The following is a 13,418-nucleotide window of genomic DNA, read 5'->3' as shown; positions in this document are numbered from 1 at the left end:
CTGCTGGGAGCACAGTGGTCACTGCAGCCACACCCCAACAGCAGTGCATCAGAGCACACAGACCCCGAGACTTTGCTCTATATTAATCCTTGTTTCAAGATGATGAATATCCTCATGTTACAATGTCTCCTTCCAACCCTTGTGGACGAGCATCATCAGAAACCCCTGAAGAGGGCACAGGCCAGAGTAGGATGCAACACTGGGGGCTGGGGGAGCGGCGATGCACCTGACTACACGGACTATCACCTGGGCCTATTGAACACGAGAGAAGAACCCCAGGATGTGGTCTAACGAGACTTCCCCGTCTTGCCATGTTCAGAGACACTATAGAGTTTCTTGTCCTTCCTTTACAAAAATATTAAGGAATTCATGAGTCATTAATTCATAAAGAGGCAAATTCTTGACAAAGTGACAGAGTCCAGTTTCCATGACCAGGTTTTTCAGTTGTTTTGATAATATCCCACATTCAGGAATTGGAAATGTAACCTATTGGGACATGTAATACAAACAAGGACTTTTTTCACGTAGATCAACGCCCAGATTTTTAGAGACAACATGAATCATGAAAGCTGCTAACCATTCCTCCACAGGTTTCAATAAAACTTTTAAGTTAGTTTACTGATCTCAGGAAAAGAGAATTTGGCAATTCAAGTTTTTTGATTCTGCATTCAAGCGTACAGTACGGCCAAGAGAATGAGCAGAAAAAAATTAACAGGAAGGTCTTGCTTGCATTTTATCTTTTGCAAATAAGCAAGATATTTTATGCTCTGTTCCTTTCACTACTCTAATCAATTTTTAAAGAAATATGGTACAACTGACTATCCCTAGGTGTGTTTATCCTGGAACCTTGCCAGAATCCAAAGCAGAGATGTTAAAGCTGACGGGTTTCAAATGCTGGCCAAGTGCTGTCTACTTTGAACATCCCTCTCCCAAAGCTGGACCACTGGTCTCTTCCTGAGGGATCAGAGTCACCACCTGTGTCCCTGAGAGACTGGCCACTCACACCTGGGCTGAGATTAGGCAATCAATCTAAAGGGCAAAATACTTAAGCTATTATCATCTTAAGGTTGCTGTTTCGGAGGCCTCTGCACTGGAATGGGTTGGTGAAAACAGCCTACTAGATACTTGCCTGGGAATTGGGCCATTCTTCTCTGCTCTCAGCGGCTCCTGGGGAAACCAATCATTAACGTCAGGGATGCCTCAACTTCCACATCTGCGAAAAAGGCAAGCAACAGCCAATGATACCACCCTGCAAAGCTCTTAAGTTGTGCTTGCAAGAGGGGCCACAGGAGCGAATTTCTCCCAGAGGCTGATGAAATGATGGCACTTTGGCTGGAGAAGGCAGAGGGCAGCAGGCAAAGTGGAAAGTTTCTGGGATGTCAAACCAGTTCCCATAAGCAGTTTAGAGAAGCACCTGGCCCTGGACTAGGTAGGAGGCTGTGGAAAGACCCACAGGCACGCAGGTGGGAGGAAGAATCAAGCAGAGGAGGGAGTAGGTGGGGAAGAGGCGCGAGCCCGGCTTCAATTTTGGACAAAAGCAGTTGCACGCTGCAGGCCCGCAGCTGCCCATGCAGCCGCCACACCCTCCTAACTCCCTGGTCCCCGTGTGCCCATCACAGCCCTCTGGGACTCAGTCCACGTGGAGCGGTGCAGGACCAGAGTCCTGAGTCAAGGGCGGTTTGGCCCTCAGCCAAGCGCACACCGCCCTTTTCCTCCCCCCAGGGCTAGGCATCGCCCCGTGCCCAGAGCATCCTGGGAGTTGTAGTCCTGCAGCCCTGCGGGCTGCCGGCTGTGAGTGGTTAAGAGACAACAGGTGCGGTCCCAGCATGTGCAGCGAGGGGCCCCGCCTCCCGCGACTTCGCCCCTTCTCTCCACCACTCCCACTTTCCACGCCCTGCCCCGCCCCCCCGGGCCGGGCTTCGCACGTTGAGGCTGGCACCCAGGTGGGGCTAACCAGCCTAGTGGAAGCCCACGTAGAAACTCCCTGGCAGGTCTGTGAAAGGTAAGTTCACTACCTAAAATGGAAATCCTGGGTGCCTGGGAACCTGGATCTTGCCTTCTCAAAGCCACCTGTCCCGCCATCCCCTCCATCCCTCTGGCTGCCAAGATCCTCCCTCTGGACCCCGTGGTCAGGGTCGCTGCAGAGCGCCTCTTGGAGCCTGCCCGCCTGAAGCGCCCATACCTTGGTCAGGCCTCTTAGCCATGACATTCATTTATTTGCTGTTGTTTTCCTAGTTTCCTAAAATGGAAGCTTAGATTATTGATTTTAGATCTTTCCTGTTGTCTAATACATGCATTCAATGTTACAGATGTCCATCTTAGCCCACCTTTGGCTGCATCCCACACATTTTGATAAGCTGCGTTTTAATTTTTATTTATTCAAAACATTGTAAAACTTTTCTTGAAATTTCTTCTTTGACTTGTGTTATTTATATGTGTAGGGTTTTTTTTGGGGGGGGTCGCAGAGGTCAGCAAACTTTCTGGAAAGGGCCAATGAGTAAATATTTTAGGTTCGAGAGTGATGTGGTCTCTGTCTTTACCACCCAGCTCTGACACTAGCACAAAAGCAGCCATAGAGAATATTTAAATGAATGAGCATAGCTGTGTTGCTCTAAAACGTTATTTAGGGATGCTGAAATAGTCTTCCTCTTTTGCTTTTTTCTCCCAACTATTTAAAACTGTAAAAACCATTCTTAGCTTGGGGCCATACAAAAACAGGCAGCAGGCCAGATTTGGCACTGGGCAGAATGTAGTTTGAGAGAAAAAAAAAAGAACTCTGTTGTTTAATCTCCAAGTATTTTGGGATTTTCCGGCTATCTTTCTTTTATTGATTTTTAGTTTAATTCTATTGCAGTCGGAGAGCAAATATTGCATGATTTCTATTCTTTTAAATTTCTTCAGGGTATGTTTTATAGTGTCTATCCTGGTCAGTGTCCTAGGTGAGTTGAGAAGAATGTGTAATCTGTTCTTATTGGAGGTCTTAGTCCATAGATGTCAACTGTGTCCAGTTGCTGTCCATGTTGCTGTTGATCCAGCTGTGTCCTCACTGCCTTCTTCCTGCTGGATCTGTCCATTTCTGTTAGAGGTGTGCTCAAGTTTTCAACTATGATACTGGATTCATCTATTTCTCTTTGCAGTTCTATCAGGTTTTGCCTCACCTTGTTGTCAGGGATGTACCCATTTAGGCTATCCACGTCTTCTTTGAGCATGGACCCCTTTATCATTACATAATGCTCCCCTTTATCCCTGATAGATTTCCTTGCTCTGAAGTCTACTCTGTCTGAAACTAATATAGCTACTCCTACTTTCCTTTGATTAGTGTTAGCATGGTATATCTTTCTCCATACCTTTACTTTTAATCTATATGTGTCTTTATATTTAAAGTGGGTTTCTTGTAGACAACATATAGTTGGGTCTTGTTTTTTGATCCACTCTGACAATCTCTGTCTTTTAATTAGTGTATTTTGACCATTGACATTTACAATGATTATTGATATGGTTGCATTAATACCTGTCATATTTGTTACCATTTTCTATTTGTTGCCCTTGTTTTTTGTTCCTATTTTCATATTTGACACTTTTTCCAACTTGTGGTTTTAATTGAGCATTTTATGAGATTCCATTTTCTCTTATTTCTTAGCATATCAATTGTATATATATTTTAAACACTTTAGTGGTGCTGTAGTGTTTGCTTTATACATTTACAACTAATCTAAGTCCGTGTTCAAATAACACTATAATGTTAGACAGGTAGTGCAAATACCTCATAACAACAAATATTCCTAATTCCTTCCTCCTGTCTTTTGTATCATTGTTGTCATTCGTTTCATTTGTACATAAGCATACATAAATGTTTATGCATACATAATCAAATGCATTGTTGCTATTATTGCTTTGAACAAACTTCTGTCTGTTAGTTGAATTAAGAATAAGAAAAATAAAAGTTTTTATTCTACTTTCACTTATTCCTTGTCTGATGCTCTTCTTTTTTTAAACGTAGATTCAAGTTTCTGATCTATATCATTTTGCTTCTCGCTGAAGAACTTCTTTTAACATTTCTTACAAGGCAGATCTACTGGTAACAAATTGCCTCAATGTTTGTTTGTCTGAGACAGTCTTTATTTTTCCTTCACTTTTAAAGGATAATTTCACAGATTACAAAATTCTGGGTTGGTGGGGTTTTCTCTTTAAACACTTTAAATATTTCACTCCACTCTCTTCTTGCTTGCATGATTTCTGAGGAGAAATAAGATATAATTCTTATCTTTGCTCCTCATGATGTAAGGTTTTTTTTTTCCTCTGGCTTCTTTCAAGATTTTTTTCTCTTATTTTTTATTTTCTGAAGTTTAATATGATATGCCTCGGTGTAGCTTTTGCCAAATGGTGTTCCCTGAGCTTCCTGGATCTATGCTTTGGTGTCTGACATTAATTTGGGGGAAATTCTCAGTCATTATTGCTTCAAATATTGTCATTATTGCCTCATATTGCTTCTGTTTCTTTCTCTCTCTCTTCTCCTTATGATATTCCCATATGTGTATGTTACTCCTTTTATTGTCCGACAGTTCTAGGATGTTCTGGGGTTTTTTTTTCATTATTTTTTCTTTCATTTTCAGTTTTAGAAGTTTCTATTGTTATATGCTCAAGCTCGGAGAATCTTTCCTCAGCTTTGTCCAATTTACTAATGAGCCCATCCAAGGCATTCTTCATTTCTGTTATAGTTTTTGAACTCTAGCATTTATTTGGTTTTTTTTTTAGAATTTCCATCTTTCTGCTTACATTATCCATCTGTTCTTGCAGCTTGTCTACTTTTTCCATTAAAGCCTTCAGCATATTTATCATAGTCTTTTTTGTCATTTCCAGGTTTGAAAATTCCAACATTCCTGCTGTATCTGACTCTGATTCTGATGCTTGTTCATTCTGTTCAAACTGTTTCTTGCCTTTTAGCATGCCTTGTAATTTTTTGTTTAGAGGTGGACATGATATACTGGGTAAAAGGAACTGCTGTAAATAGGCCATTAATACTGTGGTAGTAAGATGTTGAGGAGAGGGGAGGTATTCTACAGCAACATGACTAGGGTCTCAGTCCTGCGGAGCACCTGCTCCCGTGGACTGTGAAGTTTACTGGTGCTTCTGAGGGCTTTTTCCTCGTCCTCAGGCAGAACAGGGTGGCTAAAGGGGGCTGGAGTTGGGTGTCTTCCTTCCCCTACATGGAACAGTAGAACTAGCTGAAAATGGATATTTCCCTTCCTCCAGGTAGGTTAGGCTCGGATCAAACAGCATCAGGTTAGTCTCTGGTGAAAGAGTTTAGAACAGAATGCTCTGGCATTTTTCAAAATGTATACTTTTCCCCTCCCGCTGCCAGAAGCATGAGAGTTTTTCCTCCAGTATTCACTGTGGGAACCTGCTAGAGCCCCTGGAGATAAAACTCACAAAAGCATGGGCCCCTCTATGGCCGGGTTCCCCTGGAGTTTTTAACTTTCATACTTGTCCTCACTAAGCTGCCAGCAAATTGTCCATTTCTGCTCAGGTTTTCATACTGGTTCCCAGTGAGAGTTTGCTTGTGGATTTCTACTCCAGTAAGTTGTGATTCGCTGTATGTGTCTGTTTCTCCAATGTTGGGGCCAGTGGTTTCCCTGTGACCTCACTTCTTTGATAGATCTAAGAAGGGTTGTTGATTTTTCATTTTGTTCAGCTCTTTACTTGTTAGGATAGAATGGCAACTTCTAAGCTCCTTAGATGTCAGACCAGGAACCAGAAGTACCTCATTTCATTTTATGTATCTTCTCTAGGTAATTTCTTTGTGGTTACCATAGGGATTGTGTAAAACATCTTAAAGTTATAACAACCTATTTTAAACTGATAACTTCAATTAGTTGTAAAACTCTACTCCTTTACCTCTCTATCCTCATCCATTTTATGTTATGGATGTCACAAATTACATCTTTTTATATTTTGTTTCCATTAACAAAGATTTGTAGTTATTTTTTATGCTTTTGTCTTTTACATTCTATACAAGAAGTACAAGTGGTTTACACACCAACAGTACAATGCTATAGGATTCTATATCTGTTCATATATTTATCTCTACCAGGGAATTTTATATTTTCATATGGTTTCATGTTGCTGTCTAGTGTCCTTTCATTGCAACTTAAAGGACTCCCTTTAGCGTTTCTTGTAGAGCAAATTTAGTGGTGATGAACTCCCTCAGCTTTTGTTTATCTGGAAACACCTTAATTTCTCCTTCAGTTTTGAAGGGCAGTTTTGCTAAATATTTTATTCTTGGTTGGTAGTTCTTTTCTTTCAGCACTTTGAATATATCTTGCCAGTCCCTTCTGGCTTGAAATGTTTCTGCTGAGAAATCCACTGGTGATCTTAAAGAAGCTGCCTTACATGTGACAAGTCACTTTTCTCTTGCTAATTTCAAGATTCTCTGTTTATCGGTGACTTTTGCCAGTTTCATTATAGTGTGTCTCAGTGTGGGTCTCCCTGGGTTTTTCCTAGTTGAAGTTGTTTGAGCTTCTTTCATTTGTATGTTCCTTTCTTTCCTCAAATTTGGGCAGTTAATGGCCAGTATTTCTTCAAATAAACTCTGCCCCTTCTCTCTCTTCTCCTTCTGAGTCTCCCATAATGTCTGTATTGATCTTCTTCATGGTGTCCCATAAGTCCCCCCTGTTTTTTTTGCTCTTCTGACTCAATAATTTCAATATCTTCAAGTTCACTGATTCTTTCTTCTGCTTTATCAAGTCTACTGTGGAACTCTTCTAGTGAATTTTTCAATTCAATTATTATATTCTTCAGTTCCAGAATTTCTGTTTGGTTCTTTTTTATAGGTTTTATCTCCTTTTTGATATTTTTCACTTTCTTCGTGTATCATTTTCCTGATTTTCTTAGTTGTCTGTCTTCTCTTTTACCTTGTTCAGCATTTTTAAGACGGTTATTTTGAATTCCTTGTCAGGTAATCCATTGTTCTCTGTTTCTTTAGGGTCGATTTCTGGAAATTTGTTTTGGTCTCTTGATTGGGCTACGTTTCCCTATTTCTTTGTATGCCTTGTGATCTTTTGTTGAGACATTGCCATTTGAAAAACAGCCACCTCTTCTAGTCTTTATAGACTGGCTTCATGTAGGGGAAGACTTTCACCAGTCAGCCCACTAGAGATTCTGCGACCTCTCAGAATTTCTCTAGGACGTGTCTTCTCTGGGCTTGTGCATGTGATTTCCCAGTTAAATAGGCTTGCCCCCATTTCTTCTCACGAGCCTGTCCTCTCTCTTTCCCTGGTGTCTGAGATACTGCAGTCTCCCTGATGCTGCAGCATCTTGACGCCTCACTTTGTTCTCAGTGGCCCCCAACCTGTCAAGCAACTATGCCACCGGTTCTCATCAGCACTCTTAGTCAAGTGAGACAGAATATTCCCTCAAGGAGCCCCACAAAAACTTTCGGCCTATGTTCCACTCTTCTCTTTTCTTCCTGCAGGAGAAGCTGGGCATTGGGAGTTTTCTCCCAACCACGCCATGCTATGGGGAATGGGGGGAAAAGCTAGGGCAGGCAAAATGCAACAAGCTTTTCTACCTGCTTCAATGTGGCTCTCTTGGCTCTGTATTAGCCTGGGTGCTGCAGCCTCTTAACTGGTTTCTGGAAGTCTGACAAAGGCAATTTGGTCTGTATGTTGTTAAGTTGGTGTCTCTATGGGGCAACAAGGGCCTGGGTCTTCCTATTCTGATATCTTGCTGATGTCCCACCCTCTAAAGCTCTATTTCTAAATGTAATACACTATACTCCTTTGAACCAAGAACTGATTTTCTGACTTTGCTGCAACTGAAAATTTATGTAACCATTTCAATTGCAAATAAATGATTGAATTGGGATATTGTCATTCAGCTTCACAGTGGTCATGAGAAGTCATTATCTTAATACTAAAGATACACTAAGAAAAATCCAAGGGGACAAAGCGTTTAGTCCTATGTCTGTGTTGTTGTTGCTGCTGCTGTTTTACAGTCATTTAGACTGTGAGCACAGACTCCGTAGTCAGACTTCCTGGGCTTTTATCCAAGCTCTACCACTTACTAGCCGAATGTCCTTGAGCAGGTCATGTAATCTCTCCTGCCACAGCTTCCTCACCTACAAAAAGGGAAGAAAAAAATTACCTCCCTTCTAGGGTTGAGGATTAAATTATATGCTTAGAAAAGTACCTGACAGAGGGTAAATACTTGTTATTGTTGTTCCTACTATTGTTTTGATTCACACAGAAAAAAATCATTACCTGAGAAAATGAATTTAAAATTGATTTTTAACTTGGGGATAAAAAAATGAGAATTTATGAAATCCACTGTTGTTCTTTTCTCATAAATTCTTCGTTTTCCATTCATATTAACAGAAGGAATAATAGTATAAATAGAATAGTGAAGCAGCTGTGAATACCCAATTATATTTTATTTAACCTAACCTTGAAGTTAGTTTACTTTGCTTAGTATAGGTCAGTGGAATGGATTAGCCAAACACGATGTGTGGCAGGGAAGGAAGTGGATGGGTCAGATGGTGTGAAACACTGGTTGCAAATTGACAGATGTTAATAACTGTTGACATCCATTGGGTGTTCAGTCACTGCTCTAAGCACTTCACTTGTAGTTACTCTTTCAAGTCTGACAACACATTCAGGAGTAGATATTAGTATTATCTCCATTCTGAGGTGAAGAAACTGAGGCCCTGAGTGGGTAAACAACTTGCCCAAGATCATACAACTAGTCATTGGCAGAACCAGAATAATCCACGCATGTATCATTGAGAATTAACTTTACATGGTGAAGAAAATAAGAATGTCATTAATTATCATAGAATCTTAATTTGAAGGAATTTACATGTAATCTCTTTGAATCACTAGGATATTGGTGCCAATTTGATATCAGATGATATTTTTCTTAAAGCTCAAGTACATAAATAACTGTATGTGTAAAATTAATGCAGAACTATTTCAAAGAGTGTTTTTTTTACATGGTATGATTTTTTTTCCCCCAGAACTCAGTTAATATTGTCAAGATAACTAGCCATTTTTCTGGAAATTGAGGTACATAGTCCTACTTCTTAAATTAGTCTCTCCTTTGAATTGATGTGTTACTAGTAAGTTATCATTTGAATGATATGATCTATCTCTTGTAAGAGTCCCTGTAATTGTTTCTTAAGAGTCTTAACTTTGTGTGTGTTGTTCTCAACTGGGGACAGTCCCCTCACCCAGGGAATACCAGGCAGTGTCTGGAGACATTTTTGATTGTCACAACTTGGAGGAGAGTGAGGTGCTACTGGCATTTAGTGGGTTGAGGCCAGAGATGCTGCTAAACCTCCTACAGTGCACAGTAAGCAAATAATGTTAATAGTATTAAGGTTGAGAAACCCTGGTGTGTGTGTGTGTCTGTGTGTGTGTATGTGTATCAATGTCATTCTAAAACATAGGGATACAAAAAGAAATTAATTTTTAGATGGTACTTTGTTATCAAATGCAAATGTTTATTCTTTATCATTCAGTTATAATTGATCACTTCCAAACAATTGTCACTTGATAAGATTCTATAAATGTGTATTGAGCACTTCTTCTTTGCCAGGCACCATGCTAGACACTAGAGGTAGACACCATTCCCGCCAGCATGAATCTTAGTATATCCTTCTAAAGGGACCTGAACATTAAGTTTTGTATCAGCCTAGATTAGACTATTTCACAGTATGATATTTTCCCAAAAAAGAAGAAAGGAAATTGGCTGTTGACTTTCTCAACTCAAGATAGAAATATAAAAGTAAATTAAATGAAAATAAATGGAATCAATGAAACTGGTCATTGTTGGCTTGAGTAAGTTGATGGAAAGTGTTGGCAATGTCAAACCACTGATTTTTCTTTTCTTCTGTCCTTTAGGGAGTAAAGTTTCACAGATACCATTGCTCTTACTAAAAGTAGCTGTCTCTTAGGACATAGTGAAAATGACATTTGGAATTTTTAAAATGGTCTCTTCTAGTCCTACTCTTCCTGTTTAGTGACACAGTTAGTGTTCTGCATAATCTGGCAGAGCTAACTTTATGCAGGAATGAAATGAGTATAGCGACGTAAAAGCACTCAAAATATTTCTCCCCATTATGCCTGAAATTGCAGCACTTGAGAATAATTCCTTTGGGTAGGCATTATGTCTTCAAGAGTTTTGTATTAAAATGCAGATACTCCAGAGAGAAAAAGAGGGAGAACATAACAAAAAGTAAAGTTTGTGAAAGATTTTATTTTAAATTTTCCTACTTTGGGGATTTAGAAAAGATACTAACTTGGAAAAATACGAGGGGAGAAAAGCAGATTACAATTTACAAAATAGCAGGTACAATGTAAGATACGTATTATACGCTTCGTGTATAATATGTGACATAATACACTCTCAGTGGTGTGATTGTAAGGGATTTTTATTATTTACTTGCTCATACACACACATATTTTGTTTCTTTTCCAGTTAACGTGTCCTATTTATGTCAGTTTTTTATAAAGTTAATTATTTAGGTCAAAAAGAAAGCACTGAGTCCTCAGGTAGGTTTAAGCTCAAACTACACAAAGTGTTCTGGAGATCTGGAGGGGGTGGGGCACATTTGGGCACACGAGAACATGTGCAGTCCACGAAGGACCTGGGATGGAATCGCAGAGATCTAACTCTTGACACAGCTCCTGTCGAAGTTGAGCATGTTTCCACTGAGCGGGCCATCGAGCATACACAGGATATAACGCACGCTGGAGACGGTGGTGTGACTTTGTCTTGGGTCGGGAAGGGATGAGAGTATTTCCTTGGCAGTTTACAGTTACATTCTTCTCAGCGTGAGCTGTAAAGACACAAGCTCTTTTTCAAAATCTGTGACACACTGACAAGATTTCATGCTCAACATAAGCAACCAAACCAAATGCACAGACTTGTGCCAAACAGTCTGCCACCGTCCTCAAAGGAAGGCTACAGACAGACACACTTCTAACTAAACCACCACATCTAATGGCTGAGAATTCTGCTAATGACATACTTGATTCAAAGAAATGCAATATCAGAACTTCAGAATATAGAAGTGTTTAAGTTACAGCCAGTGTTTGCAGGTTAACAGCTTGTAAAATACTCTGAAATCAACAGTGAAGATTGTTCTCTGCTGCAGTGTGATTATGTGCAATGTTTCCATTTGTTTCACCAAGCATATGTTGAATACCCGCTGTGTTTCATCTGTGCTAAGTTTGAAGCTAGAATGATGAATAAGCTATGACCTGTGCACACAGGGCTTAGAGTTCAGTGATGGGCACCAGCCCATATGGTGTGTGTATGATGCCATGGAGCACAGAGGAGGGATGCTGGGGGCATGGGGGTGCTGGGAAGGTTTGGGAGGAGATGATGCTGGAACCGAGCCTTGCCAGACAGACAGGGTAGAAAGGAAGGAAGTTTCGAACTGACATAAAAGCACAGAGACATGCAAGAGCCCAGAGTTTTAAAAATCTGCAAATAGGGGCTGGCCGGTGGCGTAGTGGTTAAGTGAGCACACTCTATTTCGGTGGCGCGGGGTTCACAGGTTCGGATCCCAGGCACGCACCGATGCACCACTTGTAAAGCCATGCTGTGGCGGCGTCCCATATAAAGTAGAGGAAGATGGGCACCGATGTTAGCCCAGGGCCAATCTTCCTCAGCAAAAAAAGAGGAAGATTAGCATCGGATGTTACCTCAGGGCTAATCTTCCTCACACACACACACACACACAAGAAAACGGCAAGTAGTTCCAAAAGATTGAATTGTACTTCCACTTCTGGCCAAGATGGAGTAACATGGACTGGGTTTACCCTCCCATCAGAAACAACTTAAAAAACAGGCACAATGTAGAAAACTCTTGTTTTCAGACCCTGCACACCAGGCAGTGAGGACAGTGACCCCTGAGAGAGGGGAAACCAATGAGGGGAGCCCTGTGGTCATCCTAGCTCACTGCCTGGAGAGAGTCTCCAGGGTGCAGCTTAGAGAGTGGGAGCCCATGTGGAGCCTGAGTGTCCGGGGAGGCCATGGCATCTTCAGTTCTCAGGAAGAGAAGCAGGGAGGGGAGCGCTGCACAGGTAGAGAGCTCCAGAGACCCACAGAGGCCCCCAGAGTCTTCAGGGGAGTACTGATCATCTGAGGGTGGGGGAGTTACCCGAGGCTCAAGAAAGAACCGTTGGATAGGAGCAGAGGGAATAGACCTTGAATGAAAAACCTGGTAATTCACAGGGCATCAGATAGAGTATTTAAAGAACATTGCTTCAGTAGTGTGTCAAAATTAGCTCTAGAATAAAGGCCACTCTCATCCTGCCTATCAAAGCTTAAAAGAAGCTTCAAAAAGATGACACTGTTTCCAAGTTTTTTTAACTGCTTCCCAGAATAAAGCTCAAGAAAATATTTATAGGAATAGAAAAATATCCAGCACCTAAGAAGGTAAAATTCACAATGTCTGGTATCCAGTGAAAAATGACAAGGTGTGCAAACACGCAGGAAAATACAATGAATAATGAGAAGAAAAATCAGTCAATAGAAACAAACCCAGAAATGACACAGACATTAAATTAGACAAAGATAGAATTAGTAGATAAAGACATTAAACAGTTATTATAACTATATTCCATTTCTTTAAGAATCTAAAGGACAGATTGAGCATATTAAGTAGAGAAATGGAAGACATTAATAAACTGAACTTGTGGACATGAAAAATACAATATCTATGGTGAAAAATATACTGGATGGGATTAACAGCAAATTAGACACAATAGAAGAAAAGAATAGTAAAGTTGAATGTGTAGCAATAGAAACTATCCAAAATGAAACACACAGAGAACAAAAGTTTAAAGCAAAATGAGCAGAGCGTCAGTGAGCTATGGGACTTCAAGTTGCTTACACTGTAACCCTGTACCTGAGGCCAAAGCTGATTGATTTATAGGTGGACACCTTGACCATGGCTGGGCCCGTGACTTTCTTCCTTGGGACTGTGAATTTAGGACCCAGAGAGAATCAAGCCAGTGTCACTCTGTGTGACTGAAGCAGGAACACAGAAATCTTCATTGTTTCCCACCAGGTAGACTGAGAAGCAGAAGAAGTTAGTCTATAACAATGGGAGGAAAGAAACAGACATATAGAGGAAAGTAGAGGTGTGATATGGAGGGAGAAATCATGGAGTTTTCCACGTCCTGGTTCCAGTTGCTTCTGAGCTTAATTGTACCCCTGTCCTGTTCAGCTTCTTCTTAGATTCCATGAAATATGGTTTTTTGTCATATATAATGAAAAAGGCCTTAAATTATATAGAGGTGATGCATTTGATTTTGGACTCATTATGTGAGTGTTTATGGGATATCAACATGGAAATGTCCAATAGGCAGGTGAATAGACCTCTCTGAAGTTCAGAGAACAAGTATGCACCC

General features: G+C 40.7%; 1 protein-coding gene and 1 pseudogene across 11 annotated transcripts in view; both read right to left on the bottom strand.

Moving 5' to 3' along the window:
* Positions 1–13,418, bottom strand: part of LOC147911260 (methyl-CpG-binding domain protein 3-like 1) — a 49,871-nt pseudogene that overhangs the window by 10,424 nt on the left and 26,029 nt on the right. The window lies entirely within an intron of this gene.
* Positions 565–13,418, bottom strand: part of LOC147911259 (ral guanine nucleotide dissociation stimulator-like) — a 56,505-nt gene continuing 43,651 nt past the window's right edge. For 2 of the 10 annotated variants that reach the window (XR_015551268.1, XR_015551265.1), the window contains one exon: positions 10,697–10,834. Coding sequence is in view for 5 of the 10 variants with exons in the window: in XM_087428206.1 (XP_087284332.1) it covers positions 10,560–10,834 (275 nt within the window). In the remaining 5 variants the exon portion in view is untranslated. Of the gene's footprint in view, positions 1,214–7,847; positions 8,117–10,231; positions 10,835–13,418 lie in introns of those variants that run through there. The other 8 variants (XM_087428212.1, XM_087428217.1, XM_087428211.1 and 5 more) reach the window with 8 other exon arrangements.

The sequence above is a fragment of the Ceratotherium simum genome, unplaced genomic scaffold, assembly GCF_057802395.1.
Source record: "Ceratotherium simum simum isolate JZ-2026a unplaced genomic scaffold, ASM5780239v1 HiC_scaffold_44, whole genome shotgun sequence".
Lineage (NCBI taxonomy): Eukaryota > Metazoa > Chordata > Mammalia > Perissodactyla > Rhinocerotidae > Ceratotherium > Ceratotherium simum.
This window is presented reverse-complemented; position numbering and strand designations above follow the sequence as displayed.